Raw genomic sequence first — 20,842 nt, 5'->3', positions numbered from 1 at the left:
AAAGGCAAATAGACAGTCCTTTTCAGAATTTGGGGGAGCCAATCAGGTTTCAGGGGGCCCTGTTTGGCCCTGGCTACCACTGGCTCCATTCCTGCAATGCTATTTGTGCTGCTAGTTGCTTCAATAATCCATCTGGACATTATTAATCATCTCCTTGTCAAAATGTTTGTCTACAGAATCAACATGGTAGCATTGCCCAGTGCGGAAACTAAAAAGTGCAATACAGTTGAGCACAAGCTTCATCATCTCATGTGAGCCATATTTCATTTTATTTCTAGAATTTGCTGCAGGCCAATCAAAAATGGACTGAGGGCCAGATTTGGCCCCCGAGCCATAGTTTGGACACCACTGTCTTATAGGTAAACTGCCAAATTGAATAAATCAGCCAATTTGGGGTAACTTGGGTAATTCCCAGGGGCTGTACGTAATCTAACTAGTTTGGAATTATAATTTCATTTATTTAGGAACATATTTATTATCAATACAAATAAACAGTGCCAAACTATTGTGAATTTTAATCATGGTTTACATTTCTGCAGTTAAACATGATCAATGTCCTTATTTTAAAGCCCATGATTTGGTGTTTTGAATTGCTTTGTCTCATTATGGACTCTTGTACTGCCTTAACAAAAGATGATCAACTTCTTGTTGGATACAGACCTTTTATTTTGAAAGAGAAAAAGGAACTTGAGGTTATAAAAGATTCAGACGGGACTGAAAAAGGAACTTGCCATGGATTGAAAAAGAAATACGTGCACTAAAAAGATAAATGATAACACAAAGTGCTGGCGAGCTGTCTGTGAGGCCTTTTTTTTTTTTTTTTTTTTTTTTTAATTATTAAAATGAGACATTAAGGAGTATTTGTGGTTTTACATCATTGTTTCTACATAGAGACTCTGTAGTAACTTAACCAAAGTGTGCTGAAAGGGGCAATAAGCATGTAATTATTGCAATTGAAAACACACAACAATAAGAATGCAGTGATTATGAAACTTAATTGATTCACAATTAATTCATCAAAGCTTACAGCCCTGTTAAAAATCTAGTTATTCTGTTAATTGGTTGATCCCCAAGCAAAATGAAAATACAGACATCCTAGACACCAAATAATGGGCAATTTATTATTTTTAATGATCAAAAACTGCAGGCAAACTCCTGCACACTGTCTTAATTGTGCTAATATGTTGCTGATATTTTTTTTTTACTTTTATATAATTGGAGAGGACAGCAAGTAAAATAAGAAATAAAGGAAAGAGAGTAAGGAATGAGATGCAGGTTGGCTGGAAGTTTTAAAATGTTTTCAATGCTTTTGTACAGTTTAGATCATTTATAGGACAATATCTGATCATTATGGTATTCTATTACAATTTTCTTGTGTGGTATCAAACAGGTTTTAATATACAGCCCTAGTAAAAACATTAATAATCATGATGAACACTGCTGACATAAAAGAACCCAAGCTGTTGTTGAGTGTTGTTTTTAAGGCTCTGGTTACAGCGCTGAAGGGTCATCAAGGACGTCTGTGTTTTTCCCATGAGTCCTCCCAAAGTATTTTGAACTTTTCCTTCATTTCTAACAGCATTCTCTGTGATTTTTATCACTTAACATAAAAAATTGCCCAATCTTGGGTTTCAGTAACGAAAAAATGCCCAATATCAGTTTTAATAACTTCTGTTTTTAGTTTTTGTGGCGTTAAACTGGTTTCTTTGGTTAGGGTTTGACTTTTTTAATCACATCAGTGTTTATAATTCCAGTTATGTAACAACCATTTGCTATTTATTAACAGAAGAATTACTGAGGTTAGATTTTATATATAATATTCAGCTAAAAAATATTGAGATATGATTTTGGTCCGTTTGTCATTTGATGCTGTAAATAATGAACACTGCAGACATACAAAGAACTGGATCTGTTCTGAGTGTTATTTGTAAGGCTCTTGTTACAGCATAAAGGTCATTAAGGGCATCAGTGTTTTTTCCCATGATTCCCTCCACAGTAACTTGAATTTATCCTGTTTAGACATTTACAAAGGCTGAGTAATATGGACTGAAGCTTTATCTTGATACCTTTTTTTTTTTTTTTGGTAGCTCTTTTTTTTCTGTAAAGAAACTGTGAGTGGTTGACACCAGGGCTGGATTGATACCAATACCAGTATTAATACTTCTGGATAGTACTCAATTTTATTTTACAGTGCAATGTTAGCCTCTCATTATTTGGTCAGCTAGGCAAAGTTGTGGCCATGTCTGCAGTTTGAGGACATTTTGACATAAATGATGACGATAAAAGTAGAGCAGACTGCAAACTATGAACTGATAAATGATCAAAACGAGGGTTGAGGAACATCTGATGAAAATACACCAAGTTTATGTGTTGGTTAAACTAATTACATATCATTTATTATAAACACAGGATTGAAATCCTGGGCCCCGTTCCTCGTACCTGGCTAACTCAGTTAGCTGGATAATTTCAGGATAACCTGACCAGGATAACTTTTCTTATTATACCATGACTTATTCTGGTGTAGTGGAACTTCTCACCAGTTGCCGGTACGCTCTCCTGTCCTCTCCACAGCTTTTATGGATGATTCATGATCATCCAAATAGATGCACTGCTACAAAGTGCACTTCCATTTTTATTTATCAACATCAATGATAACTGTTGTGATGTAAACAATTTTATCCTATACATCATCTTCTTGAAAATAGATATACCTGAAAGACCTGATTTATAGCTCAGCTCTACTACTCCTGAACTTCTTGGTACACCTTTTACCAGTACTCTTTTGAAGTTTTAGGCAGCGGACTGAGTTTAATGTGGGTCAGTGTGTTTGTGTCGTAACATGCCGTCCAGTAAGAGCAGCTGACTAACACGGTAGTCGCGGTCAGTGTGATAGAAGCTGTAGGAAGGAGTAGGACGGCTGGACGGGCCTGAACTGTGGATGCACCCTGCCTCGGCTCAGGAAGTGGAAGAAGAATGTGGTCGTATGTGTGCTGAGACTGCTAAAATGCTGCTCAGAGTCTGTGTGGATGTGCGTGTTTGTTTCTGGGCCTGGCTTAAGAGGTGTGTGCATGTATAGGTGTGTGTGGACGGGTCAGGTTGGCATTTATAGCCATGAGAAATGTTCACAGATTACGCATTTAAGAGCAGTGACCTGTCAGAACCTTGTTATTGATGCGCCTGGTGGCCTTTACTATCAATCTAAAAGTGTGACTTTTATTTTTCCTTTTTCCAAGCATGACTGTGCTTCTAAAGCAGCTTACATCACAACATGTCTCTGTGTAGACAAGCTTTCTGGGTGGCTATTCTAAGGATTACACTAAAGCTTAAGAAATTTTAAAGCTTATTTAAGGTAAAGAAACATTTGATGGACGATTTTACATGGAGGGAAAACTACTGATGGACTACCAACAGTACTTGAAACCTCTTCCTAAAGCATGAACTCCTGGAAATTTTGAGACATAGCTCCAGCCCCTTGACTGTGTTCCCAAAGTATCAAAGACTACAGATGAAGCAACAAAGTCTGACACTGTGACAACAGTTTTTGCCTTCATATCAATGCAATGAGTAACTGGCTGTTCTCACAGTACAGAAGAGTTAAATGCACAAAGATATAACTGTTTCCTACCAGTGCCGTGGTATAAATGTCATCAGGCTTGGCTGCTGGCTTGCTGAGAATTTTCAGTAATATTTCCTGCTGTGTTCACACATTGGCTCACCCGACTTTATGCATAAATTATACAGGAGCAATGAGTGTGTTTGATAATCACGATCAAAGTATCAATCAAAATAATCATGGTTTTGATTAATGCCGTAATCAGCAGGCCCTACTATTATGTGTATTCATGCTAGCGTACAGGCTTGTCTTTAAACAAGGAGTAGAGATTAGTGATGACCATTTGATGTGATGTCATCACCATACAGTATGGATGAATGTTCAACACTTTGCCTTTTACTAATGACAGTTAATGCAACAAGCTCTTTGCTGCTGTGGCTCAAAATAAAACTCAACCAACATCTGCTTTTTCCAAGTGGACCTTTGAATGCAGCCAAAGGATTTTACGATGCTCAAATTGTGCTCATAATTAAAAACCTAATCACCCAGCACTAATATTCATGACAATTTGCAACCCAAATTTGCAAGTTTTAAATCATAACCTTTTTAATTAAAATTTTGGGGCTTTTTTGCCTTTATTTAGGCAGGACAGTTGAAAAGACAAGGCAAACATGCACCAAAACTGTAAATAGATCATCTGTGTATGGATGCCTAATGTACCCACTGAGCTAAACCCATGACCCATGTCTGAATGTTTTTGATGATAAAGTGGTATCTTGGACTTGACATGGTACAAAGAGATAGAGAAATATCAAAGAGATAGAGAAACTTCTTTCAAAGTAAAAGCATGCCACACATTATTTTTCCAGGCACATCTGCGAACCACTGAAAAAAGCTTTACAACCCACTTTTGGGTCCTGACCAGGGGTAAACTGATTATTGGCTGGATATTTAGGCAGGCATTTGGCATTTGACAGATTATTGTTATCAGCATGAACTAACCATTTCAAAAGTGTTCTACTTGCTGCAAAAGTGACTGATTTAATTTTCACTCTCCAAAGTCTAATCTCATGGCCTGATCTGATTGGCTAGATGCCACATGAGTTAGTCAGTTAACACTGTGTACTACTGACACGGTAGGGGTATGGCATCACTTACTGCTGTAGCTCCACCTCTGACGTCTTCTCACTTGATTCTTGAGTGAGGCAGGGGTGTGTCTTAGCCCCTACACTCTTCTGTACCTGTATGGACTGGATGATGGGGTGGGTAACAGGGGCAGCAAACTGTGGAATGTCATTTAGTAATGTCCAGATCGCCGATCTGGACTTTGCTGATGATGCTGTGATCCTTGCGGCTCTTATCCAGGCATGTGGGGATGCCATCGATCTGCTGACTGCCTGGCTGAGATCATCCACAGTCATGGACTCCTGCATGGGGCGAAGGGTTTGCTGAGCATAACAGTGTGGTGCTCCCGCATGTAGGTGAAAGCCTGAGTCTTTTGGTCCTTGGCCTGTCCAGTCTTACTGTACTCTTGAAGCCTGGATGTTGACTGATGGCAAGAGGTGCCGACTGGACTCCTTTGTGACAAATTCTCTTTGGTGCATCTTTGTGTTACGTTGGCAAGACCATGAGTCGAATGCAGACATGCTCAGGAGAGTGGGGATCGAAGGGCCAGCTACTTGATACAGGAATGGCCGTTACGCTTTCTACCAGCATCTGGCACACTTCTGGTGCCTTGTGCAGCTTACAGCATAGTGGGTGCCCAAGACCCAGTGGGCTGGTCCAGACACCATGTGCATCATGGAGGGGTTAGCTGAGAGGATACCATCAGGAGGCTAGAGCAGTACAAGACCAAGGTTAGTGTGGTGAAGTGCCAAGCCGGCATATGGTCCAACACATGACCTGCTGCATATAATAATGATAATATTGTGCGTACCTTATTACAGTAATTTCTAGCAACTTATGCTAAGTAAAGCTAAGCAGGATTTAAGAAACTATGATTCATGAACTGTTTTAAACAGTTTCCTCCTTCTGTTATGTTCCCCTCCCTCTGCTGACTCTCAGCTGTGTCTGTGTGCAGTTATTTCTCATACTTGTGTGCAGTTTGAGTGTTATGCTAAAAAATTGGCACAGAATGTGAGTGATGAGTGTGTGACCGTTTGTGTAGAATGAGCGCTTTGTGTGTTTGTGTGCACCATTATTCATAATTCTGCTATCTGAGCCTGGGCAGCCACTTTTAGCCGCAGCCTGTTTCCCTCCATCATATGATAACCATCAACATCCAGCACCTCTCTCTCTCTCTCTCGCTGTGTCACCTCCGCTTGCCCCACCACAGCACCTACACCCCCACCTTTGTCTCTGTCACTGTCTGCCACCATGCTCTTAACCTCAGTGTCCTAAAAATAGCTCTGTGCTTATTGTGCACAGCAAACAGCCTGCAGGAACAACAAAAACACCTCCTGCTTTACGTTTTTAAAGAGAAGCCTCGACACTGGAGGCTAATTGGCTGATACCGGCGTCACTTCCTGGAAGTAGGGTCATGGGTGGGCGGAAATAGGGGTGACTGACCGGGGCTTGTTTTCACCAGACGCTGACCGGCATGGGGACAAAAGAAGTGGAGCAAGGGATCAGGGCCTGTTGCAGTAAATATCAGCACCACCTCCACCCCCCTGAGGGTGTGTTGGATCGACAGAAACAATGACTCAGCCGTAGAATGGGCAGAAATTGATTTTCTGCAGAAAGGTTAAACGAGTGGTCACTTATTTTTTTTCTGAATTGCTTGTTTTTGTTTTGGCCGGTGGCTACTTTTGCTGTTTTAGATTGTGTGCCTTCATTTGGAGGCAGAAGTCAATATGAAACTTTGTGATGGACATGCTTTAGTGTACTTTTTACTGATGTGACTTAATCTTAAAGTTTAAATCTAAATCTAAAGTTGAGTTTATATTTGTCAGTTAAAATATAAATGGACATTTCATGCAAAACTCAATCTCAAGGTCCCTGTAGGAAAGGTCATAAATAGAGCTGATGCTCTAGAGCTGGGGTTTTCAACATTGTGGTTGGGACCCCATTGGGGGTCATGACACACTGAGAGGGGGTCTCCAGATGCCTTAAAAAACTAAGAACATTTTTTATATTACACTGTTACACCAATTTTGCCAAATGTTAACCTGTTTTCATTAATTTTTCTCACCAATTTGATCAATTTTAACACATTTTTGCAACTTAAAACCCAGTTTTTTTGTCAACTTTAAACCCTTTCCACCACTTTTTTTCTGCCTATTTTGGTCACTTCTAAACCAAATCTTGCAACTCTCAACCCATTGTTGGCTCTGTTGACACATTATTGCCCCTATCAACCTCTTTACCACCTTTTAAGCCACATTTAACAATTTGATCTGCCGATTTTTGCCAGTTTCTCACTTTTTCTGCCTCAGCTAACCCTTTTGTGCCAGTTTATATCAATTATCATCCAATTTCACCAAATTTCCACCTATTTAAAGCCACTTTAAAGCCATTTCAGCCACTTTTGAATCCCTTTTACCACTTATTATGCCCATTTTGCCAATTTTATCTTTTTTTTTTTTTTTTTGCATTTCTATACCATTTCTGCTACTTTAAATGTATTTTAATTCTGTTTTCAACAAAAGGATTTACAATTTTAAAAGAGAGCTACTTACTATACAAATGAATTATTTTTTTTTTCTTTGATAAGAGTGGTTATTATTCAGGTTACATATAAAACACCACAGCTTAACTTTACAATGGACCATGATTTTGCTGGCCCCTAGTTCAGCTGGGCCCCAGAAAGCTCTCCCATCCTCCCCCCCTCCCCCCCAACGGGCAGTATTGTCTCCACATGACTATTCTTGAATGTGCATGGCTGTGTTAAACCACCTTCAGGTACAGTGGGGGTCCCCAGTCTCTTGCACCTTTATTTTGGGGGTCGCAGGCTGAAAAGGTTGAGAACCCCTGCTCTAGTGTTGGCTTAACTTTACTAATCCTATCTGTACAATGATGAAAGCATTTATATACTCCATCCATGAAGAGCAAGAATACATTTTTAAAGCTTAAAAACAACATCAGTTCCATAAAACTTGAGATGCATGCCTCTATAAAATGCTCCTTTTATACCCAGTCATGTTACTGACATGTTGCCAACTAACCTAATTAGCTGCAAAATACTCCTCCACTTTTCTTTCATCAATACCACTTACTTTTCCAGCCTTTTGTTGCCCTGTAGCTTCTTTTTTGAGATCTGCTACTGCTGTCAATTTAGACTCAAATTATTAACATTTTACTCAGCACCCCAACTTTTTTGAAATCAGGGTCGTATTGAAGGTAGTATTGGCTGATATTCAAAGCTAGTTATTGATCCAGTACTTGCAAGGAAACTGGCATCATAAAAACTTCAACAGGATGTGCCGTGTCCATGGAGGTGTCTGTATTTGTCATTTCAGCAGAACTGGGTGCAGAAATTTTTGTGGAAGTACATTATGAAAGAACCGAGTCTCCACTCAGAGCAGACAACACAACCTCTTGTGATGCATTCCTTTGTGACGTCAAAGCCGCTGCCTCTGGGCTACGAGGCGCAGCACAGGATGTCTGCGAGAGAGAGGGAGAGACAAAGACTGAGAGAGAATCCTTCATAAGAGAAATTTCATATTTGTGTGGTTACAGAAAAAGAAAAACTGGGAAGAATTTCAGTGAAAACCTTTCAAAAAGAAGGGGGAAAAAGAAAAAGAGCGCCAAGCCCAGAAAGTCAGAAAGTGACTGGAAATAGAAACTTCCCTATAATAAGTCGAATTCTTTGCTACTTCTCCTCCCTGCATTTGACGGCCAGCCTTGCCCTGAACGATGCCCGGCCTGCCAACAGAAGGGGAAGAGAGACACGGCTGCCGATCATACTGAGGCATGTGATGCAGAGTCACACCGCAGCAACCCACATCCTCAGCATTATATTCTATTTTCATAGAAACAAAGCACTTCAGCACACCGTGTGGTGTTGCATAACCCCGGCTGCATTAACAAAGTGCGTTTTCTCGGAGTGAAACTTGTGATATGTGCCATTTTTCTTTCGCTTTTTACATCAGTGTTAGTAAACATATGCTACATCTGTTATTTATAGTGCCCAATTCTGCATTTCTGCATAGTTTGAGTTTTAAAAATAAGGAAACATGGCTCAAATTAAATGCAAAGACACGTCTTCCTGTTGGTTTTCATGGGGCATAGCTTTGCTGTATTTGTAGGTAAAAGAGTATTCAGACATCTTCACCAAAGCTGTGCTGAATTTGTTTATTTAAATGTTGGGTAGTTAATGTTGCATTTCTAACCCTCCATATGGCCTGCGACAGATTAAAATACATTAATTTGATGCTATAAATATCTCAAAACTACTTTTCAATAAGATGTAGCAAAGTGTTAACTGCAAACCTGCAAGTATATGTTGACTGGGTCATCTGATTTTGAATAGATTTCTTGATTTGTTTTGGTTTACATGTGAATTATTTGTTTCCTTCACTAGATAGGGACCAAAACATGCTGCTATGTAATATGTCACACGTGCGCCACCAGTCGCCATGCTAAATCTGTAAACAAACATCTTGATAAGAAGAATTTATTGATGTGTTTGTTTGTGATTAAATTGAAACAACACTGTGGTAAACATATTGGCAACCAAAATAACAATATCTTGCCAGTAGCAGCAATACTATTCCAGGGGCGGAGCCAGTGCTAATTAGGACCAAACAGACTCCGCTGAGATCTGATTGGCATCCCCACAAACCTGGAAATGATTGTCTATTTGCCAGCTGATTTGCTCTGAGCACACTATTGGCTAATCGCTCTCATGCTGCCTAACTTATACCGCTCCAGCATGGCCACGCTTTTCACTCTCACTGCAAGCTGCTCTTGCAACCCTCCTCCACCCCAGCGCCTCCTTTATTCTGCTTCTGACTTAATCAGAGCTATTTAGTTGTCATTGATGCCTGCTCTGCTCTGGGGTTTCTGCTGCTTCTCCCTGTGCCTCAGGCTTTCCTTATTGGCATAGCTTGATCACAGAACAGCCACACCACCAAACATAGATAACAGCAATAAGTGCTGAATAATAAATGCAAATAAAGAAATATTTGTAGCTGCAAATCATGTGTGTTTCCAGACTGAACTAGCCATTTAGGCATACTCAGTCACTAAGCATATCTTGACCTACATTATATGGGTTTTACAAACTGTCATGTACCTCACCTCATAGATATAAAAATGGAACATTACTTCACATTCTTAGATACTGTATGGCAGGGGTGTCCAAACTATGGTCCGGGGGGCCAAATGTGGCCAGTGACCCATTTATGATTGGCCTGCAGCAAATTCCAGAGATAAAATAGAATATGGCCCACATCAAACATGTATCTTGTGATTAACTGTATTGTACTTCTTGTTTTCAGCTCAGGGCAGTGCTACCATGTTTAATCTGTAAACAAACGTTTTGGCAAGATGATATCTTGATTAATAAAGCCCTGATGGATTATCACAGCAATTAGCAGCACCAATAACTTTACCAGGGCAGAGCCAGTGGTAGCCAGGGCTAAACAGGGCCCCCTGAAATCTGATGTATGGTAACGATGGAGGAGAGCATATTAGCTATTACATAAAGGATTAAATGAAGCAACTGCAGAGGCATGCACTTTTTGCTGTTTGTTGTGTTTGCATGCACACATGGGCAATTGCTCATATAATGTAGGTTTTAACACTGTGTATGATGGTGAAATTTGGGGAACGTTTGAGAGTAATAAAAATGGATACTGCCTGCTATGTTGTACAAACCAGCACTGAATGATGCTGTAACATCAAAATTCCTCTCAATTTCTAAACAGGATCAGAAGATCACAAGCAGCACTTTGTTCTTTATTTATAATAACCTGATCCTACAGAACAGCTGATAATGAATGCTTCAGGTAGCTTTTTAATGTGCATGAGTAACACTCCCCACCAGCAGTTCATCACAGAAACTGCCATACCATGCAGATGTAAGGCAAAAAATATTCTTGCAAATACAAGAGGACTTATAGTGAAGTGAAACCAGAATATTATTTTTGAATGGAAGAGCAGCTGTGCATAAAACGACACAGTCATTTTACTGACAAGTTTATTTTCAGTTTCTTTAATGAAGCATTTGATTGATTTTGCAGCTGTTATGACATGACTGTTGGAGTTGTACTAAAGCAAGTAATGGTGTAGTTCTTAAAACACGACTTTCCCCAAGGCTGCAATCACAATAATAAATGCATATCAGCCGTTTCCAGCAGTAAAGAACAGAACTTACAGTATATTTAGAAAGATTTGTCCAGCTTAGTCTGCAAAAACACTCAACAGAAAGTTTAAAATTATGGATCTTTTACATTTTTATTACCCTAACTATAACTGCTTATAGTTTAATATCAGTTAATTAGTGTAAGTTGTCAATGTCACTTTCAGCATTATTATTGCAGTGATATTTTACTTTAAGTGACCTAATCTTAAAGAACAAGGTTCTCCGCAGTGATAACATAAAGAGGACTATAAAATGAGCTTCTTTAGTCTGCCTCTGGTGCAGCGAGGGCGTATGTGGATGCTCTGTGTCTCTGTTTCTGTTTGTTTCTCTGCTCTGTTGACGGTATGAAAGAATGATCAGTGCTGTATTCTCACTGCTTCCTGTGATATTTATTGTGTCTGCTGTCAACAGAAGCTGGTTTTCGTTCTTTTGTTAGTGAATTTTTACAACTTCTACCCCACAAATATATCACAAACAGACCTCAGACTTTTTAATTCTGCGACTGATGGAGCAGATAACAGGAATAATAACACAACTTTACTAAAATAGAAAATGAAAAATGTTTTTATGAGGCAGCGACCCACATTTGATCCAGATAGGTAACCAAGTGCACATCATTTCTGCCATGATGGTGTCTGCAGGTATGAGATAAGGTGCAGCAGAGATGACTATCGCTGCGCTCTAAGGGAATTATGTTTTTGGGACATTGGCTTGGCAGAGCTGCAGATTTATGCATGCTACTTTCTTTTTTCTGTACAGTTTGAATGTTGCAGACTGTGGGGTGCTGAGGACTGCAGTGATTAGAGCCTGTAATGCAGAGTTAGAGGTTTTACTCTTGTCAGCAGCAACTTTCTGTTTGGCCTAAACTATCTTAATTCTAACAGTATGTTAATGTCATAATTATTAAACTTTATCTTAGGGTGGTCATGATACCAGATTTTTAAACTTGTAATCATACCAGTTAGGATTGGGCAGTAACCATTTTTGATGCCATTAAACCTTCCCCAAATTTCCCATGGTATATGATATTACTGTCACATTATTAAGAATCCCATCATAGACAAAGCAGTTCAAATGTGAATTGTGTATTCCCACTGAGTAGAGTGTCAGCCTCTGCCTGTGTTTCATTCCATTTTTTGAGAAAATACATCTTTTACCAACCAATACACTTGATGTTTAATACAGGGATGCTTTAAGGGATTGTTACTGTTTGCAAACTTCCCTGGTAAACAGAGTTCCAATAGGACAGATAATCAAATGAAGTTTAGTCTCCTTTTCCTCTGTCTCTGTGCACTTTCTCCCTCTCACTCTCTTTTGCTCTTACTCCATCAGCACTTGGCTGTGTCCAGTATGTTTGTGTTAGGGGCAGAAACTTGAGAAATCACTGACTTACCCTCAGCAAGAAGATTTAAAGCATTTTTAAACTGTGCATCACTGTAGATCATTGGTCTTCAACCTTTAGTTGCCCAAGGCACACCTAAGATCAAGCAAAAATATCAAAGCACACCAAATCTATATCTACACAAAATAGCCTCTTTAAACTTGTTTCAATAAATCAAGCGCATAGAAATAGTTTAGACGGGTCAAGTGCTGCCAAATAATTGTAATCAGCTGATCTTATGCAATATCTCATTGGCTGTTGGCCAACTGGTCCCCTTCTAAGCACGCTATTGGCTAATCACACTCATGCCACTGTATTCTAACTGCTCTAGCCTGGAAATGCTTTGCTGCATCCCCTGCAAGATTCTTTTTACAACCCTCCTCCACCCCAGCTCCTCCTTTATTCTGCCCTTGTTTCTGAGCTTTAGCCCAGTCATGCAGGAGCAGATGGGATACATTTACTATACTATTGTCATGTCATGGGGGAAAATAGGAAAAAAATGTTTCCTAACCATAAATGTGTTACCCGCAAAAATGATGGAGACAGGGGATATTTAATTATTTGAGTCAACTTTTTTTAGTCCTATTTAACATAGTTTCACAAAAAGTTTGTGTATTTAAACCTCTTGAAAATGTACCGCCATGATCATTAAATACAACTTTAAATTATTATTTGCTTTATTAATTTGTGAGGGTCTTCATTTTTGTATAATTCAGTTGCAAGAAGCAAATACCTAAGCAGTATCCTCTGGCTTGGATAACCTTTCTTTGCAACATAGGTGTATAATCTTAAGCAGTATCATACTGGATTGTGCCTTACACAGCTGGAAAGCCAGCAAGTGACTTGCTTTGTTACCCAGTTCTGCAATATTTTCTGTTTATCATTTGCAGTGCATCATGTGTCTTATCACTTTTTATTTTTTCAGTCTCAAACAAAGCGAACTTTAGCAGTCAGAAGTGGTTTGACGTTTTAACAACAATTACAGAGACAAAAGTAGACACAGCAGAGCTGCAGCAGCCTAGCAATCAATTTAAAAATAGTTCTTCCTGGTATCAATACTCTTTTTCATGCACATCATTTCAACATTGGCATGCCATACTGGTATGCAGAAATATTTTTTTAAAGCTGCCTGTGATGCTGACACTTTCACAGCCTAGAAAAGATAGACATTTCTGTGTTGGCATTTGTTATTAAAATTGAAACAAGCTGAAGTTGGATATGTGGAAATGTGTTTGCCAGTTTGAAATATATCGGCACATTAATAAAATTTAAAAAAGGAAGTGAGAAACAAATTGTGCATATGTGAGAAAAAGTACAAAATATGTCTTGTTAGCAATGCATTTATCATATTTGACTGTTTACATCATGTTTGATAAAGACTTATTGTCTGTCCTGTTTTTCCACTCTGCAGTCCTTCTGGCTCAGCCCATAGAGAATGAATGTATGGAGGGTTTAACGTTGAAGATCACTGACTTCGGCCTGGCCAGAGAGTGGCACAAAACCACCAAAATGAGCACCGCCGGCACCTACGCCTGGATGGCCCCTGAGGTCATCAAATCCTCCACTTTCTCCAAGGGCAGCGACGTCTGGAGGTGGGTGCTTCTGTCTCACTTTATGACGAGATCTGCTGCATATTTTACAACAATGGTTTAAGCCACAGCTCCTTTAAATGATGGTTAAATATTTTCAGAAATTGGCTGCTTTTTTGTCCCAAATAGGATGAGAAGATCAAAGCCTCTCTCCTCTCTGTATGCAAAATATGAAGCTAATTATAGGCTAAGCAAGCAAGGCTAATCCTGCAAAGTCAAACTTTTTCTGTAAAGGGATAAAAATGGTTTCCATTGTTGCCTGGAAAGTACCGTGTTGATCTTCTTGTTGGTAGTAGAGCCTGACCGGAATGTCATTTAAGGACCAATTCACATAATAAGGAGAAAAGAAATAACACAGGCGTTAGCTTTTGTAATGATGTGTCAGTGTCAGCCACAGGAGCTTATCCTGGTCATGCTTTTTCCTGGATTGAAACATAACAGTGAAAGCCGTTAGATTCCTGAAATTAAGGTGTTTGTGAGTTCATGCTCCATACTGTGCAGGACTCTGAAAGGTTAGAATTGTAGAGAGTTACTTCATTTATTATAAACAAACATGTTAAAGTGCCTGGCTGGCAAGGATTCGATAGAGTACTTTTTAAAATGACCTCTGTTGGATTTTTGGGTGTTTCTATGCTTTAGGTGAAATTTCTGTGCAGGACTAGGGTGAAATCTTTCACATGCATGCAACTTCTGAAATGTTACATGATTTGGACACTGTACATCATGTTTTTAGAGTTTTTTTCTCTATTTGTAAAGCTGAGCTCATAACTCTGTCTGCATGCATGTTACAGATTGTCTTCCTTGTTCTAACCCAGACTGAAACAGTCATAAGGCAATGCAAGTTTATCTATAGAGCCCAAGTAATTTAAATGTTTAAAAGAAATTAATAACAATAAGGGCATTTAAAGACCACTGTTTGATTAAGAATTAAATACATTGATACACCTTTACAAGCAGTTGGAAACATACAACTAAAACTGTACTTTTAAAATGCACATTAGTTCAATTTGTCAAACTCAGACTGACAAACTTAGTTAATGAGGTTAGAGACTGATTTTCACTTGCATGTGCCAAATTGATCAGACCCAAACTGCTCAAGCGTTCTGAGCATGCTCCACAGTGTCTGTGCTGGGCTTTGACCCAGAGGCTAAGCGTAGCAGCTGTCCTGTTGTTGTCTGCCCATGGATATCAACATAAGCTGGAGAGATAACGGCCATCATGTTGGTACCAAAAGTATAACTTTGCCAAGCAGATAAATTTGCCAGACTGTCATCAGGCATCTTAAAAAGCTCCTATCCACAATGTTTATGCCTAACTGGAAACGGTTCTGATCAATCAGGGTCTTTGAAAGAGAATTAGGCAGTAGCTACAGGCACGGTTAAGTTATACTGTGTCTGCCTCCAGTGTAAGGATGTTCCTAAACGTCTGTTTCCTTCTTCGGCTCATTTAAACGCTCATTTAAACTTTGTTTAACCGCCTAGTGTAAAGAGGAGAAAATCCCTAGAAAACAGCCAAATGCCTCACAGGGTCACTGTGTTAGCGGATGTGATGTTAGCCTGATACTCTCTACAGCGTGGCTACTATCTACTACTTTAAAAAACTGACATACCGCGCTGTTCCTACTACATGCTAACCATTAATCCACCGTCGAGCTTCTCATGTTTATGTCCCTGAAGTGCCAGACAAGAAGGCAGTGGCCATTAACTGAAGCTACAGCGGTCTCTAGTGGCAGGAAGTTCACTACAGTTTGAAAGAGCATTTAGGGCCAGGATTTCAAGCCTGTTTATAAAAAATTATAGGTATTAGTTTAACCAACTTGTAAGTCCCGCGCCGGCTTATTTGAAAAACGAATTTAACTGTTTTAGCGATTAACCGTGCGCATCCCTACTCCAGTGTGGCAGCTAGCTTGGATGTAGCCATAGATTAGTACTTTTCTTTATCAAAAAAGAGCAAAGACCAGCACTCAAAGCTTTTCATGACAGAAAATATGCTCAGAATGTACAATGTCTGCTGGTGGAGCGATTAGCTTGGATGTAGCTACAGTGGTAAAATAAAACAAGACAGAAAAGATTATTTTGCTCTTCTGCTGGCCTGTTTTGTCACGAGTTTGCAGTAGTTATGGGTGGGATTGAGTTGTACCGTAAGCCGCTATGTACCATGGCTACGGTCACAAAGTTGACTAGCTTGGATGTAGCAAGATTAATCAAACCTCAACCACAGTTCTTTATTAAAACAGGAGCAAAGAGCCACTTTGAAAGCCTCTCTTGGCAGAGATGTTTTTGCACATCTCCCGATTGGCTTCAGTATGAAGTTTAACAACCATTCAAACACTACTATAGTGCTAGCCTGCATAGCTCAGGTTAGCATTGGAGCTGTGCATGTCTGCCACCCCATTTTGGCTTGTCGCTCTAATTAGCCCATCATAAATGTACCAGACAGAACGCTTGTCCAATCAGCTTCCCAGAATGTTTGAAGACGTCCTGCCCTTCCCAAAAATGTTTGTATGGAAGGCTTCCCTGATAAGATTTGCACAATGCCAACATAAAAACAGATCAGAGTTTGTTCAGCAGGTCACATCTTCTGGCCAGTGATAAATCTCTTCTCCAAATCAGATGTGAGTTTTGCCACACTATGGTAATGACAATAGAGCATCATCAGTTTTGTGCAGGAATCATGCAGACTGAGGTTCTGCACTATGAAAATAAAGATACAGAGAAAAATCCAGTACTTTCCTTCTTCTACAGATTTATTCCATACTTTCTCAGCTATCTTCAATTTCAGTCATATTTTTATATTAATTTGTCCCATGGTAGTCCTCCTTATTATTGTTGATTCTTAAGTGAATATGTTTGTTATTCCATACTGATTGTTTAACTTTGTCACTAGCACCTCTAAGAGTGTTAGATGTGGGTTTCTTGGTGTACTTATTACAGTAGTGTTCTGTTGTCTAGCTCCTCCATTGGACAGTGATCCACCCTCAGGGCGCTGCAGACAGACAACATGACAGAAAAAGAGGTGAAAGGGTGAAAGTGCACAGAAGAGATGGTGGGAGACAGTGATGATGAAGAGATGGTGGGGGGCTGGGGTGGGGGGTGCAGAGTGATGGATTGCAACAAGGCCGCCGCAGCCATGTGACGGCGTCTCTTCAAAGAGCTGCTCTGTGCTTTGTTGTGGGACATGTGTACTGCACACTGTCCCATTGTCTCCAGTATAGACACAGAAGGAGGCCACACAGCAGTGCTAACCACAGCTCTTTATCTGGGAATAGCTCTGTGAGCGGATTGGCCTCATGTACACAAAAAGAGAGGAGTCCCTTGATTCTGGTCTGTGGTTTTATAATAATGACTTAAACAGCTGTGTGATTTGTAGAGAGGAGATTTATGACAGATTCATGAGTCAGATAAGAATCAGCGTTTGTTCTGAATCAGGCCCAGATGTTTTTTCTCCACTAAAATGGGAGAAAATTTATTTGTTATTGTGATAACTCTTGTATGCTGGAAAACCCAATAAGTTCGTATAGAACTAAAAAAAAATAAGAATAAAGGAAAACTAATTCTAACTAAAAGAACTAGTTTTCTTTAATTAGCAGTATTTAGACATTCAAAGTGAGATTAATTCAGGTTTACTAACAGAGGGTACATGTCTTATTTTATGCCAGAACACAACTTTTCACAATTAATCAATCTTAGGGAACTTGCCAATACTAGCTGAGAGAAAAGTCAAAAATTTTCCTTTTTTCCTTAGAAATATGTCTTTAATCCCAGGAATCTGACTTTGATCTCAGAATTTTGACTTTTTTCAGAATTATGAATTTGATTTAAGAATTATGACTTTATTCCCAGAACCCTGGCATTTATCTCAAAATTGTGACTTTAAATCTCAAAACTCAGACGTTCATTTCAGAATTCTGACATACTCTCAAAATTTTGTCTTTAATCCTGGGACTCTGATTTAGTCTTAGAATTCTGACATTGATCTTAGAATTCAGATTTAGAAGCACAGAATTCAGACCTTTTTTTTCTCAGAACTCCGACATTGATCTCAGATTTTTTACCTTAATATGAGAATACTGACTTTAATCTCAGAATTCTGACAATCTCAGGACTCTGACTTTTTTCTCAGAATATTGACTTTCATCTCAGAATATTTTCTGTTATCCCACAATTCTGTCTTTTTTTCCCCCCAAGAATTCTGATTTTAACCTCAGAATAGAGTGATGCAGTCGTGTTGTAATTTTGTAGGCAAACCTGGAAGTTCGCATAGCATGGGTTCCCTCGTTGTCAAGCCTATGGGATTTTTCAGTGGTTTTTGGATTATTGCTGAAAATAAACTCTGTGACCAATTAAAGTTTATAAAACTTACACGTTTTGTTCATAAAGATAATCTTCATAAACTGATAACATAAGAATCGTATCTGGTTCTTTAATCTGACCGACGAATGTAAAAAGCTAACGTCATGCTATACTGAACTACAACATGGTCGACTGAATTTACGTCATCACACACGGATACAACTGAACGGCTCGGTTGCCGCGCTTTAGATGATGACGTATGTAGTCCTTGTTAGCTATCTTTTAATGACAGCCTTTATTAAGACGTGAAAAGATACACAATTTAAAGGTGGGGCACATTTCAGATGTATTTTATGTCATAGGATAAAACGTTAAACTCTCCTGAACTTGTGTTCACCACAGACCTTATTTCAGGCATTTAACCGAAAACGCATTCAAAATTCCCATAGACTTTCAGGCGAGGGAACCGGAAGTGCTAAAATGCTAACTTATGACGTTTAGGCCAGTGCCAAAGGGCATGCTGGGAAAAATCTGATGATATGCTGATGAAGGGTAATGTAACTTAAAACAAAAAATGTATTCTATAAACTCTGGAATAGCTATTTTTGACTTCCGTGTTCAACTCTTACAGTAGTGCTTCTGCGATCTGTGCATGATCAGTATTACTGCATCAATCTTAATGTGTGTCTATTTAAAATAAGTGTTCAATAAATAAAAGAATCAAACACAGCTCAGTTTTTCAATCAAGCTTTTACTGTTCGGTCTTTCAGTGTATGGTTTTGCTGCATTGTAGCTGTGACTGTTAAGTCTTATGTGTTTAATTTAATCCTGTGGATTTGGACCATTTTATCCATCCTCTCAGGGTTCTTTGCAGCCACATTCAGAGCCTATATGAAACCAATTGAGCATGCTGCTCCAATAACCTTCTCTGAACAAGTCCTTGAGAACATCAGAAAGGATTCTGCTTTGGTGCAAGCTACTTAAGGAAATTTCTGGCTCTTCAAGAAGGCCTATTTAATCAGAATGTACACTGCTTTGCCTCCCTAATGAGCTCAGAGTCATCTCACTATCTCTCAGTTTCCAACTCTTGCATGTATCCACAACAAACCCACGCAGGCTCATTTTCACAGCAATCTCCTCACAATCTGGAAAACAGCAAAATGAGCGAGTAGCAGGCAGGCGGGCGCTGTGCTCTGAAAATAAAGGGTAATCTTTGTTCTACGATTCTTTCTCATCTGTCCACGGCCGCTCGTCTCCAAAGCCGCCACGCGGAGACGACAACTGCCTGAGGGCGAGCCGACGAGCAGCGTTTGTGCACAGTCACAGTGTGTGGAAGTTGTAATTAAAGAACTAAATAAAAAAAGGCTGCGGCCTGAGCTCTCCACTTAGCGAGCCTCCACTGCGCGTTCAGTCAGGTCCGGGCGAGGGTTAATTGACAGTGTGGGAGATCCAAGTCCTGCGCCACGCTTCATCTTCTAGGGACACAGGGCTGCTCCCATTGTGTGGGCTCAAAAGTCCTGTGTGTGTCTGTGTGTGTTTTGTACAAGTTTGCATGCATGAGTTCACACTGCTTTGCAAGCACGTTTCATCAAGCAAAAATATTCCACTTCTCTGTTGTGTCTTCGTGCTGTACTGTACATGCTATGATGGGGATGTGTAAGGGATAAGGGATGTACAAAGATAGAAGAAGGGAATATTCACCAGAGAAATCACCACAGCTGACGTGAGATATTGTCTTTGAGGTCATAATAAGAGAGCAGCATGTGAAAACAGCCTCAAGTAGCAAGATGCAGTGCTGTGAAAAGTATTTACCCTCTTCTTGATTTCTTATTTTTTTGCATATTTGTCACACTGAAATGTTCCAGATCATCAAACTAATTTTAGTGTTAGACAACGATAACCTGAGTAAAAACAACATGTAGTTTTTAAATGATGATTTCATTTGTGAATGGAAGAAGCCATCCAGACCTACCTGGTCCTACATGAAAAAGTCATTTCCCCCAAACCAGATAACTGGTTGCATTTTTGATAACCGGGGGATACAGTGGTTCACTTCCCTGTGGAGGAATTTTGGCCACTTGTCTTTGCAGAATTGTTTTATATTTAGCCACATTGGTGGTCTTTTTGAGCGTTACAACCCTTGATGTAGCTACGTGAGGACATTGCACCTTTGCTTTCCTACAACATAGTGATAATTTCTGCAGTTAGAGTTTTTGTGACAATTATCCAGAATGCCCATCATTGAAGTTCAAGCATTTTTTTAAGTGACTGGGCAATTTGCTTCGAAATTTTTGGATCTTCATGTAAATTTTGGGGAATTTGCTCTGAAACTTTTAGGTGTTTTTATGGAAATTTGGGGGATTTGTTAGTATATTTTGGAGAGTGTCCTTGGAAGTTTTTGGGTAAGAATGCTTTGAAATATTTTTTTGTATTTTCATGTTTATTTGTTTGGATGTTTAGGGGAATTTGTTAGGACATTTTCAGTCATTTTTATGGAAATCTGGTAAATGTATTTGTCAATGGACTTGAGCTTGTATAATGCTTTTCTATTCGTCTGACTACTTGATGCGCTTTTACACTGTAGGTCACACATACCCAACCTAACCATTCACACCCTTTCAGTCTGTTCACTCCACATTCACTCACTGATGGCAGAGTTTGGAGAATTGGCCGTCAGTATTCCCATCCATACACATTTACACACCACTGTCAAAGCAGTGG

The 20,842-nt window shown here is 39.5% G+C and overlaps 1 protein-coding gene across 1 annotated transcript in view; it reads left to right on the top strand.

Moving 5' to 3' along the window:
* Positions 1 to 20,842, top strand: part of LOC121504066 (mitogen-activated protein kinase kinase kinase 11) — a 103,934-nt gene that overhangs the window by 34,275 nt on the left and 48,817 nt on the right. Inside the window, exon 2 of the mRNA XM_041778658.1 lies at positions 13,652 to 13,832. Coding sequence (XP_041634592.1) covers positions 13,652 to 13,832 — 181 coding nt within the window. The remainder of the gene's footprint in view (positions 1 to 13,651; positions 13,833 to 20,842) is intronic.

This window comes from Cheilinus undulatus, linkage group 22, assembly GCF_018320785.1.
Source record: "Cheilinus undulatus linkage group 22, ASM1832078v1, whole genome shotgun sequence".
NCBI classification, from domain to species: domain Eukaryota; kingdom Metazoa; phylum Chordata; class Actinopteri; order Labriformes; family Labridae; genus Cheilinus; species Cheilinus undulatus.
The sequence above is the reverse complement of the archived record's forward strand: the minus strand, read 5'-3'. Positions and strand labels throughout refer to the sequence as shown.